The following is an 18663-nucleotide window of genomic DNA, read 5'->3' on the forward strand; positions in this document are numbered from 1 at the left end:
CACAGGCTCTGGACGCACAGGCTCAGCGGCCATGGCGTATGGGCCCAGCCGCTCCGCGGCATGTGGGATCTTCCCGGCCCGGGCCACGAACCCGCGTCCCCTGCATCGTCAGGCGGACTCTCAACCACTGCACCGCCAGGGAATCCCTCATGAGCCAATTTTATGAGCCCAATTCTTGTATCTCCTCATATCTAGAAAAACACTCAAATCCTTCATGGTGATGACTGCTCCTCATGACTAGCAGAAACCTTCTGTAATAAAAAAATATGTGCTTGATTGCACGTACTCCCCATTCACCAAAATCACATATATCCTGACCTTCACCCCTACCTCTTTGGAGCAGTTTCTCAGAGCTCTCTGAAATGTTGTCTCCTGGGCTCTAGTCCTCATTTTGCCCCTAATAAAACTTAACAGGAAACTCTCACGTTGTGCATTTCTTTAAAGTCTACACCTTGATTGGCATGCGTTGCATTCCTCTGGAAACCTGGCACCACTCTCTGCGTTGGTGGAAAGCAGGCAGCCCAGCCTCAGGGGAACCACCTGGCTTTACCATCGCCTCCCTGGGTAACAGTGGACAGTGTGGTCCTTTGACCTCTGAACCTCAGTGTCTTGGCACAAGCAGTGACGTAGATTGGATGATTCTGTAAACTCTTTCAGCCCTAAAATCTGATTTTTCTATTTGATATGATTTTAAGAGTAAAGGAGAACAGACAGGTTAGCACACATTTGTCTGAGTTGTGGCAGCTGGAAGTAATTACCTAAACTCTGTAGACTCCTGTTACGATGTATTTGTATCTTCCATTCCATCTGTGACTCCCGTAAATTCCTACAGTACTTTCTTGTCCTTTTTTTTTGCATGTAACATACAATACTCCCTACTTTTTAAGTGTTAGACTGTAACTCTGCTACTAAATTGAATATCCTTGAGGGAAGGGAGCAGATCTGATTTCACGGCTGATTCCTTCACATAAGTACATTTTGTACACAGCACGTGCTTATGTTTGATGAATAAATAAATGTTGAATAAACTACACTCAACTTTTTAACTTGTTAAAGTTATAGCCATTTATATAACCTAGAAAAAGGATCTGGGTTTTAGGATGTACTACTAAAAAAAAAAAAAGGACATGGTCAAGCAAATGGTAAAGTAAATGGTAAAACGTTAGACATTTTTAAAAACACATTCAGATGGTCTGAGTAAATTGACATAAAATGCTGTGAAAATTTTAAGGGTTTTTTCTTTTAATGTAAAAGGACAAGTGACTCAGAATCTTGAGGCAATTTCAAAAATAAAGTCTGCAATTTAAAGGAAGTCATTTATAAAAATAAAGCAGTTACTATATGCCTTTCAGTGTAGCTTAGAGAAGAGAGCTCTAAATAAAAGGAATAGAATTGAGTTGAGGCTGGTAATTTTTACCTTCTAAAAGCTTCACTGTTTTTTCTATATTCATTCTAGTTCTTTAAATATTATTTAAGATCAACATCTAACATTTTACCCAGAAATATATCTTATAGTATCCTGAGGTATGCTTTCTTAGATATGACAACACTCTGTTATTATCTTAACTGTTTAAAATATATTTCATGAAGATTTCTAAGACTATATGGCCTGATATTACTAATAGATGCTATTATTTTAGAATCTTACCATCAGACTTGGAATAAGCCCAGTCCCTACTGTGTCCTGGCTGAGCTCTGCTCCTCCAATCGCACTCAGGCTACTCCAGCCCCCCTGGGCCACGGGGTGCTGTCCTTCCCACCTGGGAGCTTGTGCGCCTCCTGCTGGGGAAACTCATGTCCCAGCTTCTCACAGGCTGCTTCTCATTTGTGGGGTCTCTAGGCCTCTACAGAGGCCACCTCTGATCTCTGTGTTAATGTATGCCCTTCTTTTATTCTCTACCATTGCACCCCACTCATTAAATTCCTAGCTCCTATCACAATCTCTAATTATTTGATCTATTTATTTATACATATTTGTAAACCTATATCTATATAAGTTTACTGGAGTGTCTCCCCCACTAGAATACAAACTCCATGACAGGAGAGGCCTGATCTGTCCTGTTCACCGTGGTGTTCCTGGACTTAAAAGAGGTGACTGGTATACAGCACCAGTTGATGCTGTATATGAATGAATCCATCAATGGTCACCACCAAACATAATCAAGAGCCTGTGGCTCATAAATGTCTTTTCATTTAGAAAAAAAAAGTTGCAATTATTTGTCAACATTTTGTATGCAACTGAATTTTCTGATACTGTATGGTAAGGTAAGCTATGCATAAAACGTTACTCCACCTTAAAAATACTCTTCTTGGAGCAAAACAAAACTTCCTTGCAGGTAAGGCCATAGCGAATGAAGCCTTGTCCATGCAACAACATGTATTATATAATAAATAAATCGTGCACACCAGTGTTTCCATGGCCCAAACTTGGAGGGCGCAGATGTTGCTTCTAGAGTTTACTGAACTTCAGACAGTCATAATGATCACAGGTTACCAGATATTGAGCTATGTGTTATGAATACCTGTGCTTTACAATGATTGTGCAATAATTAGAATCGGTTCAGCTTAGGCACATACAAGTGACATTGTTGCTGTATTAACAACTGGACTCTACAAGCAGTACCATAATTTATTTAGCCGTTTTCCTATTGGTGGGTATTCAAGTTTATCCAATTTGCTGCAGTAAATGTCCTTGTAGATATATCCCTATATATTAGCATTGTATTTCTGTGAGAAATATTTCCATAAATGGGATTACCAAGTCAAGACCAGGGTATACACCATTATTTTAACATTTTTCCTAAGAAAAGAATCTGGGATATATGAATTTAGGTCTCATGGACTCCAAAAAGCTTAGTTAGGCAAAGAAGAAATTGGATGGAATTTTGAGGAAAGGAATAAGATAAAGATATGGCAGTGGGGGTCAACCTGATGTGCCCATGGGACTCAGCTTTTAAAGTAAAGCTGGTGATATAACTTGAGGGCACTTAGATGTAGGAAGGGGGTTACTGCAGGTAGGGTAGCCTGGATCTTGATATCAACTGGAAAAATTTAGAATTGCTGCTCTAGGAAGCAAAGGATATTTATAATTATTATGGTAACATTTGCAATAAGAAGGCAAATGATTAAACAACCTTTCAGAATTGTAAGAAAAAAACCCAGTGGTCTGCTGACACACACATATTTGAGTCTGAGCATGGTGTTCTTTTCTAGACCATATGGACTCTGGTAGCCTTAGTTTCCTCAGGAACTCCTTGGGAAACAGAACTAGAACAACTCACTGTTCAAACGCAAATGCTTTCTCATCATCTCAGAAGTACTCCTATTATCAAGTTGGAGAAATATCACAACAGCACAAGTGTGCTAGGGACACAATCAATGACACACCATAGGTCACTTCCTATTCCCAGCCCTTTCTTCTCCCGTCACTGGCTGAAGCCAGAGAGGCTGCCGGGCAGTCACCTTTGAGCCCCTGCCTGATAAGCCCTCTCTCCTCCTTGTCTGAATATCTTTGTTTTCAGTCCTAGCAGATCCTCCTGAAGGGATAATGATATTCTGTAACCCTAGTCAACTAATTGGTCCAACCAAGGGTGGTCTTCCCATACCACAAAAGGTCAAGCCTCCAGTCTCTGTGGCGCTTGGTATCTTACAGGAGCCCCTTGGTTTATATAACTTCACTTCTAACATAACAATTGGCCCATCAGAAAAAATGTGGAGGTTGAGGCAGAAGCACGATAATCCATCATCTCCACCATGCACAAAATCTAACCACTCCATCTCTTTCTTTGTTACTATTTTTACTTCGTCTGCTCATCTAGTAAATATTAATATACTCTGTGGATGTATCATTTACCCTCTTCAAATAGTCTGCAGATGATCTCACCTACTCCCAGAGCGTCAGTGTCACCTCTGGGTCAAGGACTTCAGACATCGGAAATCTTCAGATGTAAATTCTCTCCTGAGTCCCAGACCCCGAGTTATGGGTTGGACATTGTTGCTGAGTCGAAAGCACTGTCACCCAGTGTCAATGCCTGACAGTTCATAGCTCTTGTCCATTCCGTTGGTTGGTATCTCATTTTAATTGTCAGTGTGCCCATACTGTAGTGGTGACTAAATATTTTTCATTTCACGCCTGGTCGCAGCACATCAAAGTAAACATGCCCCAAATGGGCCTCTGCAGTTATTCTCACTCCTCCCAATCTGCTGTACAATGTAAATTTCTCCGGCAGCTAATGCCATTACCATCAACTCCACTGCCCAAGCAGGAAACTTTTGCGCCATTACTACTTTTTCCTTATTTAGCATCTGTATCCAGTGATCATGTCTGGCTGTTCTCTCTCTAGATATTCCCCATTGCCAGGCACTGTCAAGTCCCTGGTTCACAAGCTGTCGTCACTTATCTGGTCTCCTATCTAGTTGCCCTAATTCCACCATCTCTAGTTTCTAAACCATCTTTCGTCTAAAACTTAAAGTTACCTTCATAAGACACCAAGTCGTGTTATGTAATTTCAAATCCCACAAAAAATTTCCTGACTTCATCCAACAGGAACATGTAGGGATATACGTTAGATAAGGAATAAGAGTAACAGTACAGATATTATTTTTTTTAAAAACCTCCCTATTATGAGCCATTCTCTGTGTGAGACATTAGGAACACTACTGAAAAAAGACCCAGCACCATTCTACTAGGAAGATGAAACATTAAAAAAATCTAATTGTAAAATATAAGACATCCCATTAACATTGAATTTTTTTCCCCAGAGCCAGGCTGTTTTTATTCATGAGTATTGCCAAAGTTTCAGTGAACGTAAAATCCTAATCTTATAAAGTTATATTGGAAAACAAAAGAGAAATTTCTCAATCTCCTGTAAGTGCTGTTATAATGTTGTGTGTGTGTGTGTGTGTGTGTAATTTCCTTTAGTTTTTTAAAATTGAAGTATAGTTGATTTACAATGTTTCAGGTGTACAGCAAAGTGATTCAGTTATATATGTGTGTGTGTATATGTATATACATATTCTTTTTCAGATTCTTTTCCATTATAGGTTATTACAAGATATTGAGTATAGTCCCCTGTGCTATACAGTAGGTCCTTGTTGTTTACCTATTTTATATATAGTAATATGTAACTGTTAATCCAATGTCCCTAATTTATCCCTCTCCCACCTTTCACCTTTGGTAACCAAAAGGTGAAACATTAAAAAAACCTATTTGTAGTAGTTAGGGTTACCAGATAAAATATAAGATGTCCCGTTAAAGTTGAATTTTTGATGAGCAGTGAACAATCTTTTAGTATAAGCACATTCCAAGTATTGCACGGGGCATACTTACACTAAAAAATATTGTTTACCTGAAACTCAAATTTTATTTGCTAAATCTAGCAACCCTAAGTGTAGTAAACGATGACGCATGCTATAGTATAGGTAGGCAAATCACAGATCTACTACAAAGGAGAAAAATGAACTCTGTCTGGAAGGCCTTCAAAGTCTTTAGAAAGGAGTGGACCAGTTGTAATGATTAAGAGTGGTTAATTGGGTGGATAATACGTGTGTGTGTGTGTGTGTGTGTGTGTGCGTGCGTGTCCGTGCATATGCATACGTGTGTCAGACATCATGAGGGATATTTCGGGCATAGGAGAGAGCATTATAAAGGCAGGAAAGAGAGATTTGACAGAGTGTGTTTGCAACAAAAATAGAGCTGATTTATAAAGTTCTCCAATTTCCGTGGTGTAAATCCTCCACCCAGGGCAGATTTCAAGCAACAAACGTGGCATCACTTTGACATGGAGTTGGTAAAGGATGTACTCCTGCAGTATTTCCATCCTGCAGATACAACAGATGTGAGTAACTCAAGAGAGTAAATAGTCACAGGTAGCAGCATAATTAGGAATGGTGAGTTGTGAGTATTTACTACCTCTGTTTTAATGTAATTTACTTAATTGCAAATTTACATAACTTAACTTTTAATAGTAGCTCTCTTTACACAACCAGCTTGCGAAATGTAAGAGTTGGCTTTCATGAGAACAGCCATCTCTAAGCACAGCCCTGTGTGTTGTGAGCTACAGGTAAGTCTGCCTGGTGGAGTATAAGTTGTCTGTGTCTGTGTGAAGGAGGACGAGGGCAGAAACTCAGATGAATGGGGCAGGAAGATGCAGGCAGTGTCCATTGTCCGACATGCCTTTTATACAACTCCCGTCAGGCTGTATATGGACAGATACAGAAAGATGATGATGAGGAGGAGGACAGATAGATAGATAGATAGACAGGCAGAACACTGAAGGTGTACAAATTCGACTTAATAGGACTCAACTTACAGAATGTCCTCCCCACCAGTGTGCAATGAAATAAAAGGAACATTGGAGTCAGAGGTTTGAATAGTAACTCCATCATTTACTGGTAGCCAGTGTGAGCATCAGTTTTCTCAAAGCAAAAAAGCAGGAAATAATGCCTTCTTCTGGGGGGAGAGAAAATGAACTAAGCTTTAATGTGGCAACGACTTTGTAAAACAAAAATTGCCAGAAGAAAATCCAAGTTGTATCACCGTGGATCCCACATATCTTTCCAAGAGAGTGCACATTTGCTGCTTCTGTACAAGGCAGAGACACACCCTTATTTCTTACAGTGTGGCTGCACCAGTAAAGCTTTTCTTTCTTTTTCCCTTCCTATTCTCTCAAAGATCATGCTCTTAACATTGGCTTGGAGTCCTTCTGGGCATGTTCAAAAACTTAATCTCTCATTTCCCCATCTGGGTCTCCCTCTATGTCATCCATGAATTACTTAGAATTTCATAGTAGAGAGATGTTTCTCAAGCCTTTTGTCTTCTCCTCAATCTCAGATATAAACACACAGCAGAAATCAGATTATAAATAGTCTCCTTGTTTCTAATACATGCTTGTTACAGCCGTTAAAATGATCAGCAATAGCAATTTAGAATAAACCAACCAATAAGTAAAAAAAAAATATTAACACATTTCATGAGTTTTGGCATGTTGCTAAAAGTAGGCAGAAACATGTAAGCAAGAAAAACATAACAGAAATGAATAAAGATGAGGACAAACCACGAAATCCAGACATTGAATTTTAGGCTTAACTTGATAGGTAACAGCAAACCGAAATACTTTTTTTTTTTTTTTTTTTTTTTTTTTTTTTGCGGTACGCGGGCCTCTCACTGTTGTGGCCTCTCCCGTTGCGGAGCGCAGGCTCCGGATGCGCAGGCTCAGCGGCCATGGATCACAGGCCTAGTCGCTCCACGGCATGTGGGATCTTCCCGGACGGGGGCATGAATCCGTGTCCCCTGCATCGGCAGGCGGACTCTCAACCACTGCACCACCAGGGAAGCCCCAAAATACATTTTTGAATCAGGAAGTAATATGATGAAAGTGGGATTTAGGGAAGAATATCTTAAAAGCTTACACAGAATGTTTTGCTATGTAAATAGCAGCTTCATATCTGTACTTAAAATCGAGATACAATTTACTGCCCCCAAATTTTGTTGAGTTGATAAATATAAAATTTGTGAGGGAAAAGCATAAATTAGTCCATTTGGCCCAAATCTGAACATTCAAAATAGGGTCTAGGAAGAAACCACAAAGTACATAGCAAGTCATCATTTTTCCTGCAAATTTTGCAACCTCACTCTTCCAGTAACCGTATCCAAAACCTCGTTTACTTTGAACATTTATTGAACTAGCCTTGCAATTTGCAACGTTATCAAAATAAAAATCACAATTCCTATGCCAATGTTGAAAGAAAGAACATCAAGTTCTTGTCAGTAACAACAAAATTTATTTTGTCCGGATAATACAATACTGAGCCTTTCCCTGTGTAACATAACCTCCAAATTTCATATTTTAATGACAGATAGAGATAGAGGGGGAGAACAGGAGTGCTCTAGGCGGTTTCATTTTGGTGTCTAATACCACTGAGAACTACTGACCCTCTTCTACAAGAATTAGGAAACTAGAGAAGAACTAAAGTAGAGCTCGTAAATTCACAGCAGGTCTAAGACACACACACAAGTAAGAGGTGGCTAAGTGATAGGTGCTTTAGGTAAGAGAGCTGTCACCAAAGCTCGGCAGAAGAATAAATTCTGGTGAGGTGGTTGCTCAGGTCAAGTCTTGGAGAAAATGACATGTGAGCAGAGACTTGAAAGTCAGGGGGGTGAGAAAATTTGGTACTGAAACCAGTAGCGGCAAAGGCTTGGGTGGAGACAGGAGGGGAGAGCATCTTCAGTGAAGAGGAAGTAATGCAACTCTGTGAAACGTCTGAATGGGAAAAGACCTCGTGGGAGGTGAGACAGCCAGGCACTGGACAGCACAGGGGCTGGATTATTCACAGGGCAGCTGCCCTGTCCACAGCTGCATGAGGTGGTGTAGACTAGACAAAGAAGAGACAGCAAGCTCAACTAGGTTTCCAAGTGAAAGAGAAGGAGAGTATGGAATAAAAGGACGGCAGCAAGGATACAGAGAAAGAGCAGGTGTGAGAGCTGATTCAGAACCGGAGCTGATGGGACCTAGTGACTGATCACGCCAGGGATCCCAAGGTAGGGGGAGTGGAAAATGACCGGGGGTTCCCGTCCAAATGACTCGGAGGGTGGAAATGGCGCGAAGAGAGGAGGGAAGGTGGGGAAGGATGTGCGTGTTAGGTGGGGGGCGACGTGGAAGGATACGCAGAGCTCAGACCAAATAACATGGTACTTGAGCACCCTTATGTATGTAAGGTGCTGTGTTGGTCGCTGCAGAGAGTACAGTGGTACATGAGATCCCACTCATCGTAAGTGCAAAAACAAAAAATCTAAATTTAATCTATACACAGAGAGATACACACACAATGAAACATAACTCAAAGTCACACTTTTTCCAAGTGTGAACTTTTCTCATAAATATGGCCCCAAACTATCCCCTGAGCTCTCATAGTAAATGACACTGCAAAGGACCAGCCCAAGTATTTTAACACTCTTAATGCTTCAAAGGATAACAGATGGTGGAAATAGCTCTCTGGTATGTCAAGGAAAGGCAGAGCTAGAAAAATCAAAGGAACGAATGAAAGAGACTTTCTTTCTCCTCCCTGATTCTCCATATGTATTCTCTAATTTTTCATATTTATCAGCTCATTTTACCATTCACAGTAAGGGGGATAATGGAATCCATTTTGGAATCAGTTGTCAATTGGAACCCATTATTCAAATCAAACCAAATCAAAGTTCAAATGAAAAGAAAGCAACTTATATCAGGTTGCAGTGGTGTAGCACAGTATTATGCATTAGAGCAGATCAAGGACTTTCACAAAATACAACCCCCACCTTCAAGAAGTGAACACTACAGGTGGGGAGACAAAATTTTTAAAAAATATGAAAAGTTAATGAAGTATTTTTTTTGAAAATCAACTAAGGCAACCCAAGAAAACATGTCCCAAGGCAGCACATAATTTATTGACAAATGACTGGTATACTTTTTTTTAAACATCTTTATTGGAGTATAGTTGCTTTACAATGGTGTGCTAGTTTCTGCTTTATAACAAAGTGAATCAGTTATACATATACATATGTTCCCATATCTCTTCCCTCTTGCGTCTCCCTCCCTCCCACCCTCCCTATCCCACCCCTCTAGGTGGTCACAAAGCACGGAGCTGATCTCCCTGTGCTATGCGGCTGCTTCCCACTAGCTATCTGTTTTACATTTGGTAGTGTATATATGTCCATGCCACTCTCTCACTTCGTCCCAGCTTACCCTTTCCCCTCCTTGTGTCCTCAAGTCCATTCTCTATGTCTGCATCTTTATTCCTTTCCTGGCCCTAGGTTCTTCAGAACATTTTAATTATTTTTTAGATTCCATATATATGTGTTAGCATATGGTATTTGTTTTTCTCTTTCTGACTTACTTCACTCTGTATGACAGACTCTAGGTCCATCCACCTCACTATAACTCAGTTTCGTTTCTTTTTTCCATTGTATATATGTACCACATCTTCTTTATCCATTCATCTGTCCATGGACTCTTAGGTTGCGTCCATGTCCTGGCTATTGTAAATAGAGTTGCAAAGAACATTGTGGTACATGACTTTTTTTGAATTATGGTTTTCTCTGGGTATATGCCCAGTAGTGGGATTGCTGGGTCGTATGGTAGTTCTGTTTTTAGTTTTTTAAGGAACCTCCATACTGTTCTCCATAGAGACTGTACCAATTTACATTCCCACCAACAGTGCAAGAGGGTTCCCTTTTCTCCTCACCCTCTCCAGCATTTATTGTTTCTAGATTTTTTGATCATGGCCATTCTGACCAGTGTGAGGTGATACCACACTGTAGTTTTGATTTGCATTTCTCTAATGATTAGTGATGCTGAGCATTCTTTCATGTGTTTGTTGGCAATCTATATATCTTCTTTGGAGAAATGTCTGTTTAGGTCTTCTGCCCAATTTTGGTTTGGGTTGTTTGTGATTTTTTTTTTTTTTTTGATATTGAGCTGCATGAGCTGCTTGTAAATTTTGGAGATTAATCCTTTGTCAGTTGCTTCATTTGAAAATATTTTCTCCCATTCTGAGGGTTATCTTTTCATCTTGTTTACGGTTTCCTTTGCTGTGCAAAAGTTTTTAAGTTTCATTAGGTCCCATTTATTTATTTTTGTTTTTATTTCCTTTTCTCTGGAAAGTGGGTCAAAAAGGATCTTGCTGTGACTTATGTCATAGTGTTCTGCCTATGTTTTTGACAAATGACTAGTATACTTTTAAAATACTGCAGAAGCTCATCTTTAATTTAAAATTAACCTTCCCTTTCTTCAAGCAAAAGAAATATGAGTCCACTTACTTCATTTATGAGGAAACTTAGGTGCAAAAACTCATGAGAGCAATTCTGTCCATTCTTCTATATCTATCAGATTTTATAACCTCCATGAATTTGTTCCAACTTGGGGTGAATGTCACAGAGAATGTGACTTAATAACTGATTATATATATTATGTCCACCAAACTCCCAACTATTGTGAATTCTATGAATCAAGAACACTGGCATCACAGCAAAAGAAACCTATGGAATGGGAGAAAATATTTGCAAATGATGAGATCGACAAGGGAATAATATCCAAAACATATGAACAGCTCATACAGCTCGATATCAAAAAAACTAAAAACCCAATCAAAAAATGGGCAGAAGAACTGAATAGATTAAAGAAGACACACAGATGGCCAACAGGCACATGAAAAGATGCTCAGCATCACTAATTATTAGAGGACTGAAACTCAAAACCACAATGAGGTATCAGAATGGCCATCATCAAAAAGTCTACAAATAACAAATGCTGGAGAGGGTGTGGAGAAAAGCGAACAACCCTCCTACACTGTTGGTGGGAATGTAAATTGGTGCAGCTACTGTGGAGAACAGTATGGAGGTTCCTTTAAAAACTGAAAATAGAGTTACCATATGATCCAGCAATTCCATTCCTGGGCATATATCTTGGAAAAACAAAAACTCTAATACAAAAAGATACATGCACCCCAATGTTCACAGCAGCACTATTTACAGTAGGCAAGACATGGAAACAACCTAAGTGTCCATCAACAGATGAATGGATAAAGAAGATGTGGTACATATATACAATGGAGGGTTACTCAGCCATGAAAAAGAATGAAATAATGCCATTTGCAGCAATGTGGGTGGTCCTAGAGAATAGTATGCTTAGTGAAATGTCAGAAAGAGAAAGATATATGATATCACTTATATGTGGAATATAAAAAAATAATACAAATGAATGTATATACAAAGCAGAAACAGACTCACAGACATAGAAACCAAAGTATGGCTACAAAAGGAAGGGGGACAAATTAGGAGTTTGGGATTAACACATACAAATTACTCTACATAAAATAGATAATCAACAAGGCCCTACTGTATAGCCTAGGGGACTATATCCAATATCTTGTAATAACCTATAATGGAAAAGAATCTGAAGAAAAAACTGAATCACTATGCCGTACACCTGAAACTAACACAATACTGTAAATTAGCTATACTTCAATTAAAGAAAGGACCCTATGACATTCTTGTCTTCTAACCTCCTAGAGCACAGCCCAGGATTGAGCAGAAAGGGAGCCACCAGTGGGTCCTCACGTGGATCCTGAAATGAATTACCAGCAGTGCCTGCCTCTGAGCAAGCCTGGAGCTTGGGGTCTGGCATCTGACTGCCTGGCTTCGAATCCTGCTTCACCATCAGTGGGTGTAGGCACACAAGCAAGTCATCTACATTTCTGCACTTCAGGTTCCTCTTTATAAAATGAAGATAATCATTGTGCTTTATAAAATTTTGTGAGGGTTAAATGCACAAGAAGTGCCTAAGACAGAGGAGTATATGATTGCAGTTATTGTTACCACAGTGGATAGAGAACCAGTCAAGAGCGAAAACTAGACTTTCTTCTGCCCTAACCTGATGCATAACTGGTGAGAGGTTCTGAGAATTAGGTGTGTATTCTTCTCCCTTTTGATGCTACCATATAAAGTAGCTCTTTCCATTGTGCCAGGGAGACTTCTTTCTTATGGATTTCCCTAAGGCAGCAGAAAAAAAGTGTTTATTTTAGGGAATGTAATTCCCTAGAGCTACATGTCTTTTCCATTTCCTTATTTTTTCATTAACTTTCCTAAGGAACTCCCAGGCTCAAATTCTTAGACATTTTTTGAGTCTTTCCTCTCTCTGTTCCTTTCTCTGGTTCATTCACTTATCACCAAAGCCACTGCTTTTTCCTTCCAGATCCTCTCTCTCTCTCATCTATTTCTTCTTAACCGCGATCATTGTTCTTACTATTATTAACTATGTCTGATCTATTTTAATCATCTACTAATTTGTCTCCTGCTCTCCAGGAAAGCCCTATTATCATCCATCGTGCATACTTCTGAAAAATCCATCATCCTGAAACGTTCCTTTCAACTGGGTACCTCCACGGTCAGATACTTTCATGTCTTCCTTCAGAGTAAAATGAGGTTCTTGATCCAGGACTGTAAGGATGTTTATAAACTGGTCGCAGCCTTCCTTTGTCAGTTTATATTCCCCAACTCCTTTGCCAAACATGCTTCTTGAGCCAGATTGCATATTCAATGCCCCCTTTGCCTGACTGCTTCATTCTCACTCTGAACTGTTACCCAAGTCGTTTTCTTAGCCTGGGATGCCCTAAACTCTCCTTTCTATCCAATTACTACTCAGTCTTGATGGAAATCTAAAGGGCTTCTTTTCCCCCCGTAGCTCTTCCTGACTCCACACCACTTTAGCCACAAGTATTGATATATATACCCTGCTTTGAAAAAATTCCATATACATTTTTTTAAGGAATTCACCTGATTTTTGTAAGGTATCTTTTATACCTACAAAGCCACCAACTTATGCATCTACCTGTCCATCCATCCATCCATCCCTCCCTCCCTCCCTCATCTCCAACAATTAAATTATAAACTACTTGAGGGCAGATCCTATTACTTAACATTATTTTGGGAAGCTTCCCTCCCTCATCCTCTAATTTAGTACTGTATTTAGAACATAGCTTGGGCTCAATAAACATTTTTTTTAATTACAGAAAAAATATCAGATAACACATAATTAAATATTAATATAAATACAATGAAATGCTAAGTATTACTGGCTCTAACAATTTTTCCTCACCTCCCATTTTGAGTTAGGTTCCTCTGTGCTTTCATGGCAATCTGTAAGCCCTTTCATAGTCTTATCCTCATACTTCATTGTAATTATTTGCTTACTTGTCTGTCAGCCCAAGTTACATCTTCTTAATAGCTTTATAAGTCTACAATATTTGTTGAATGAATGAGTAAAATGAATGAATGAATGTCAAAATAGACACTACACATTTGGGTCATCTGAACCGATGGAAATCTTATTTAACATTACCCAGCATTAAATACGACTTAAAAGGTCTCTTTCAGCCCGTCACGTTCTGAATTTGTCTACCAATGACCTCAATTATAGATCACTAGTGATGCTACCTGAAATCATTAAAGATATGAAGACACATTCACAGGGTTTAATATTTGTGAAATGCATAATAGATGAGTGCATTCATTTATCTACCCAAATCATTTTTCACTAAATAAAGATTTGTTTGCTGCATAGATTGCCAAGGTCCTGGGCATAATCTTTTCCTTTTATTTAATACCTTCCTTCTAATACCAGCAGAAGTAGCCGTGGGTACAAATTCTCCTTTGACTATAAGCTCCCTGTTTTTGCACAACGACCATCTATTCTCCTGGCAGAGGCAGACCGTTCTTGTCCTGGACAAAAGACTCTGCAGGAGAGCAGAGGAAAGAGCGGCGATTCACAGAGTAACCAGGCTGGGCCCTGAGGCACAGCGACTTTCTAATAATAATATTGCCGGGATTTATTTCCTCTCTACGTGAGTTTTAGAAGAGAGGTAGAATTCAGTGATGCTCACATTAATTTTAGTTTATGAAAAGATCAGTCATCCCAGCAAATGTTCATTTTCACTGAGCATCTCAGTGGTACATACCAGTGGTTTTAAATCAGCCTACGTCAGGATAACTTGGGCAAATGATCTAAATACACATTTCCTGGCCTCCCTACTCACGCACAGCAGGAAACACTGGATAGATGATTGGGTGGTATGAGGTGGGGTCTATGCTTTTTAAAAGTCCCCCAATGCCTTTTTTTTTTTTTTTTTTTTTGCGGTACGCGGGCCTCTCACTGCTGTGGCCTCTCCCGTTGCGGAGCACAGGCTCCGGACGCGCAGGCTCAGCAGCCATGGCTCACAGGCCCAGCCGCTCCACGGCATGTGGGATATTCCCTGACCGGGGCACGAACCCATGTCCCTTGCATCGGCAGGTGGACTCTCAACCACTGCGCCACCAGGGAAGCCCCTCCCAATGCCTTTTTATACCACTCCTCTCAATAAGAAACAGTAATAAATAAGAAAAGATACAGTCTATGTTTTGACTGGATTAGCCAAAATTTATATATATATATATATATATATATATATATATATATATATATATATAAAGACTTGGTGAATATTTGTTAAATGGATAAAATATTATTGAGATTATTGACTTCCACTTTTGTAGAATAATATTTATATAGTACTTTATTCACAACTCTCTCATGTACTTTACCTCATTTCATACTCAAAAGCTCTCAATGAGATAACTAGAAACGATTTTCTTCCTATTCTCCAGATGAGAAAACTAAGGATTTAGGAAGTTAAAAGAAGTGGGCCAATGCCTTCCAGCAAATGAGTAGCAGAGCAAGGACTGAAAATATATAGTTCGAACCCTTAAAGCTAGAATTTACTCATTATTCCCTGAAGAACTGCAAAATTCTTCTCCTTGGTAATAATGTGGATTACCTGCATATTTTGAATCCATCCGCTATTATGAACCCAGATAACCTGAATTCTAGACCTAGATCTGCCCCTTTCCTGCCGAGTCACCCTGGGCAAGCCACTTCCCAGGTCCATGTGGGGTCCACCATAGGCAGCCCAAGTCCATATGCCCTCCAAGCTTGGTTGTTGACCATATCATGTGGCTCGATGTAAAGCTGACATTAACTCAGTCGAAGATTTTCTGGAGCTTGTGCAACCTTAGTTTCCTTAGGATATCTTTTACAAATAATTATTTGGGGGCTTCCCTGGTGGCGCAGTGGTTGAGAGTCCGCCTGCCGATGCTGGGGACACGGGTTCATGCCCCGGTCCGGGAAGATCCCACGTGCCACGGAGTGGCTGGGCCCGTGAGCCATGGCCGCTGAGCCTGCGCGTTCGGAGCCTGTGCTCCGCAACGGGAGAGGCCACAACAGTGAGAGGCCCGCATACCGCACACACACACACACACACACACACACACACACACACACACACACACAAAACAACTTTGTTCTTATGGACAAATATCACTTAGCCCAAGAAAGTGGAAGGGATGAAGATCCACTAAGCTGGCTGCTTGGGGCTGGCCCTAGGCTTAAGGTAAACATGACCTTTGGGCTTCCTGATAGAATCAACAAGATGATAAAGAATAGGATTCAAGTCTGATGCTCTGCACAAGAGGGGGAAAAATTGCATTTAGGTAAAACATACTCTATTCACAGGAACAAAGGACAAGGACAGGATACAGGGGATAAAGTCCTCCTACATCAGGGTCACCAACATAGGAACTGCTCAGAAGACCATTAAAAGAGGACTTAGTTCAGTCAGCAAGGGATTATTGGTGAAAGGAATTAATCACTAGTAAATTTCCACAAAACATAACTGTTACATATAAAACTACTACAGCTCTACTCCTAAAGAGCAAAACTCTTTTAATTCCCGAGAAGAAGGCATCTTCTCCTCTGAGCACTCAGACAGAGATAAACAGAATATTATCTTAAAATAGTTACAGCAGAAAGAGGAGCTTTGTATGATTTTGTAAACTGGCATAGAATGACTTGCAGAAACCAGCACATCATACAAAGAGAATGAGGTCTATAAAAGCCACACGCTTAAAAAAAAATTCTGTCACTTCCTAATTATAACCATGAATCGGAAATGTCAGTGTTCTCAGTAGTCTCTATTTTCAAGTTACTGGCTGTACTGACTTTATTCTAAAAGACAAAACCATGTTTTTTTTTAGTTGGAACTTTTTTCTATTATCACCTGGATCAATATGACCCCTACTACAGTTGGTAATAGAACTATAGACTATGACATTGAATACCTCTTATAGTATAAGGAAAAAAAAGTGAACTTAGCAAAAATGGAAACTCATCACATTTTGATGTAAACATGTGGCTGAAAATAGTACAGAAACAGCTGCTTGTCTCTGAATAATACCTTCATTCATAATAAAATACATAGCTAAAAGATCCTTTGTAAACGAAAACATGTTCCCTTTCTTCTTGGCTGAATTTTACACAGAAAAATGGGACACCTTTCAAAAAAGGAGCAATAGTTTTTAAAGTAGTATATACTTTAAAATATTCATTTCCTCTAGTGTATCCAAACACCTACAGAATTATTAAATCTATCCCAACAGAATGTCAGCGTGAAAAAAAAATCACACAAGAACAAATTTATTTAAAATGGTAAAGTCTAATCATGTTTCAATTATTACTCAATTTTACTTTTCACCATTTTTCACCTTCAGTACTTGACGGTCTTTGCAAATTTACCTAAAGTGATAAGGTGAGATTTCTAAATTTGTCACTTATATACTCCATTGAAGATACATTGAAGATACATAAACAGGATGCTTAAGACTTTATGTAAGATGTTAAAAAATATAAAGTTATTAATTAAATAAATTGAAAAAAGAAAAAAATATTTTTCAATACTCAAAATAAATTCTCTATTAAATAAAAAGAAAAAGACTTTATGAGAAAATGTTCCTACACACTATGCATTTAATGCACACAGGACCGATCAAGCATATGGGGGATTACACACGACTTGGAGCCCCCTCCCTCCAGTACACAACAGAAATTCCTCTTCTCTTTCATTGCTTCCAAAGCTTCCTTAAATTGCACTAAAGTTCACTGCATTCCACTTGCTCCACCTCTATGGCCACCAGCAGAGTCCAAACCACCGTCATGTTCTGCCGAAACCACCACAACTGGCTTCCAAAGTCCCTCGTCTTCTTCCCACCCACTGGCCAGCTACGTTGGACCATGATCCTCCCTTCTGTGAACGGCTTCCAGAGCTTCTCCACAGACTTACATAAAATCCAAAGACCTGGATGGAGCCCTGGCTCATCTCCTCCACTGCCCACCTCCTCCTCAATTTTCTCTGCCCTTCCCTAACCACACTACACTGGTTTCCTTATAAGGCCCACTGCACGTACCATCCTCTCTGTCTGGAATTGCCTTCTGCTGGCTCTTCTCAAGGCCAACTTCTCATCTTTCAAGTCTCTCCTTAAACCTCACCTCCTCCCAGAGCCTTCCTTGACCTTGAGTCTGCTCCCTGAACAGCTTCCCCTGTGTGGTCTCCTTCCCTGCACTTCATTTAGGCTCTGGTTAAAAAGGAAGAGTTTTAGCATGTATGTTAGTTTGTTGTTTAGATCTTCTCCTGCATGCTAAGTTCTACAAGGACAAGGACTCTGGTTTGTTCATCATCACCTCAAGTGCCTGACGCCAGGCTCTGTGCAAGACACAGAGTAAATAAATATTTGTTGAACGGAGAAGGACTAGGCCAGACTCACTGTAGAGCCAGCAGTGCTTCCCCACCACACACTCTTCCACCAGCTGAAGATGTTCAAGTCCCCTTTGCTCAACGGTACCTTCTCATCCGAAGCTGATTTGTCTTCATTGACCACACCTGCACTGAGATCAAAATTCAGGAGAATATGGAAAAAATTGAGTATGAAATCTGCAGAACTTCAGGAACACAAAACACCAGGAGGCTCAGGGGCAGCAGAGGGGCAAGATGAGGGAAAACGGGGAAAAGCAGAGGCTAAATTCCAGCATCCACCATCTCTCTCAGACCACTGAAAGGAGCCCCTGGATCCATGACAGAGGTGTGCCTGAGGTGGTGATGGTCTGCCAGTGGGTTTCCAATTTTCAGTGTCAGCCATGGGCCTTCTTCCATCTGCTACTAGTGCAGCACACAAAGCTCTGGGCATCAGTACACACAGCCTGAAGATCATGTGTGGTGAGTGGACCTTAAAAGCACAGTGACACAATGACAAGGGCTGCTATC

At 40.0% G+C, this 18663-nt stretch overlaps 1 protein-coding gene across 3 annotated transcripts in view; it reads right to left on the reverse strand.

The window, feature by feature from the left end:
- The window catches only part of RIMS1 (regulating synaptic membrane exocytosis 1), a 484376-nt gene that overhangs the window by 381618 nt on the left and 84095 nt on the right, over positions 1 to 18663 (reverse strand). For 2 of the 3 annotated variants that reach the window (XM_007456119.1, XM_007456118.1), the window contains exons 4-5: positions 15846 to 15866; positions 1819 to 1842 (exon numbers count right to left, since the gene is read on the reverse strand). The exons of the other annotated variant lie outside the window; for it this stretch is intronic. In XM_007456119.1, coding sequence (XP_007456181.1) covers positions 1819 to 1842; positions 15846 to 15866 — 45 coding nt within the window. The remainder of the gene's footprint in view (positions 1 to 1818; positions 1843 to 15845; positions 15867 to 18663) is intronic. 3 annotated transcript variants of the gene reach the window in all.

This window comes from Lipotes vexillifer, unplaced genomic scaffold, assembly GCF_000442215.2.
Source record: "Lipotes vexillifer unplaced genomic scaffold, Lipotes_vexillifer_v1.1 scaffold693, whole genome shotgun sequence".
Classification (NCBI taxonomy): domain Eukaryota; kingdom Metazoa; phylum Chordata; class Mammalia; order Artiodactyla; family Lipotidae; genus Lipotes; species Lipotes vexillifer.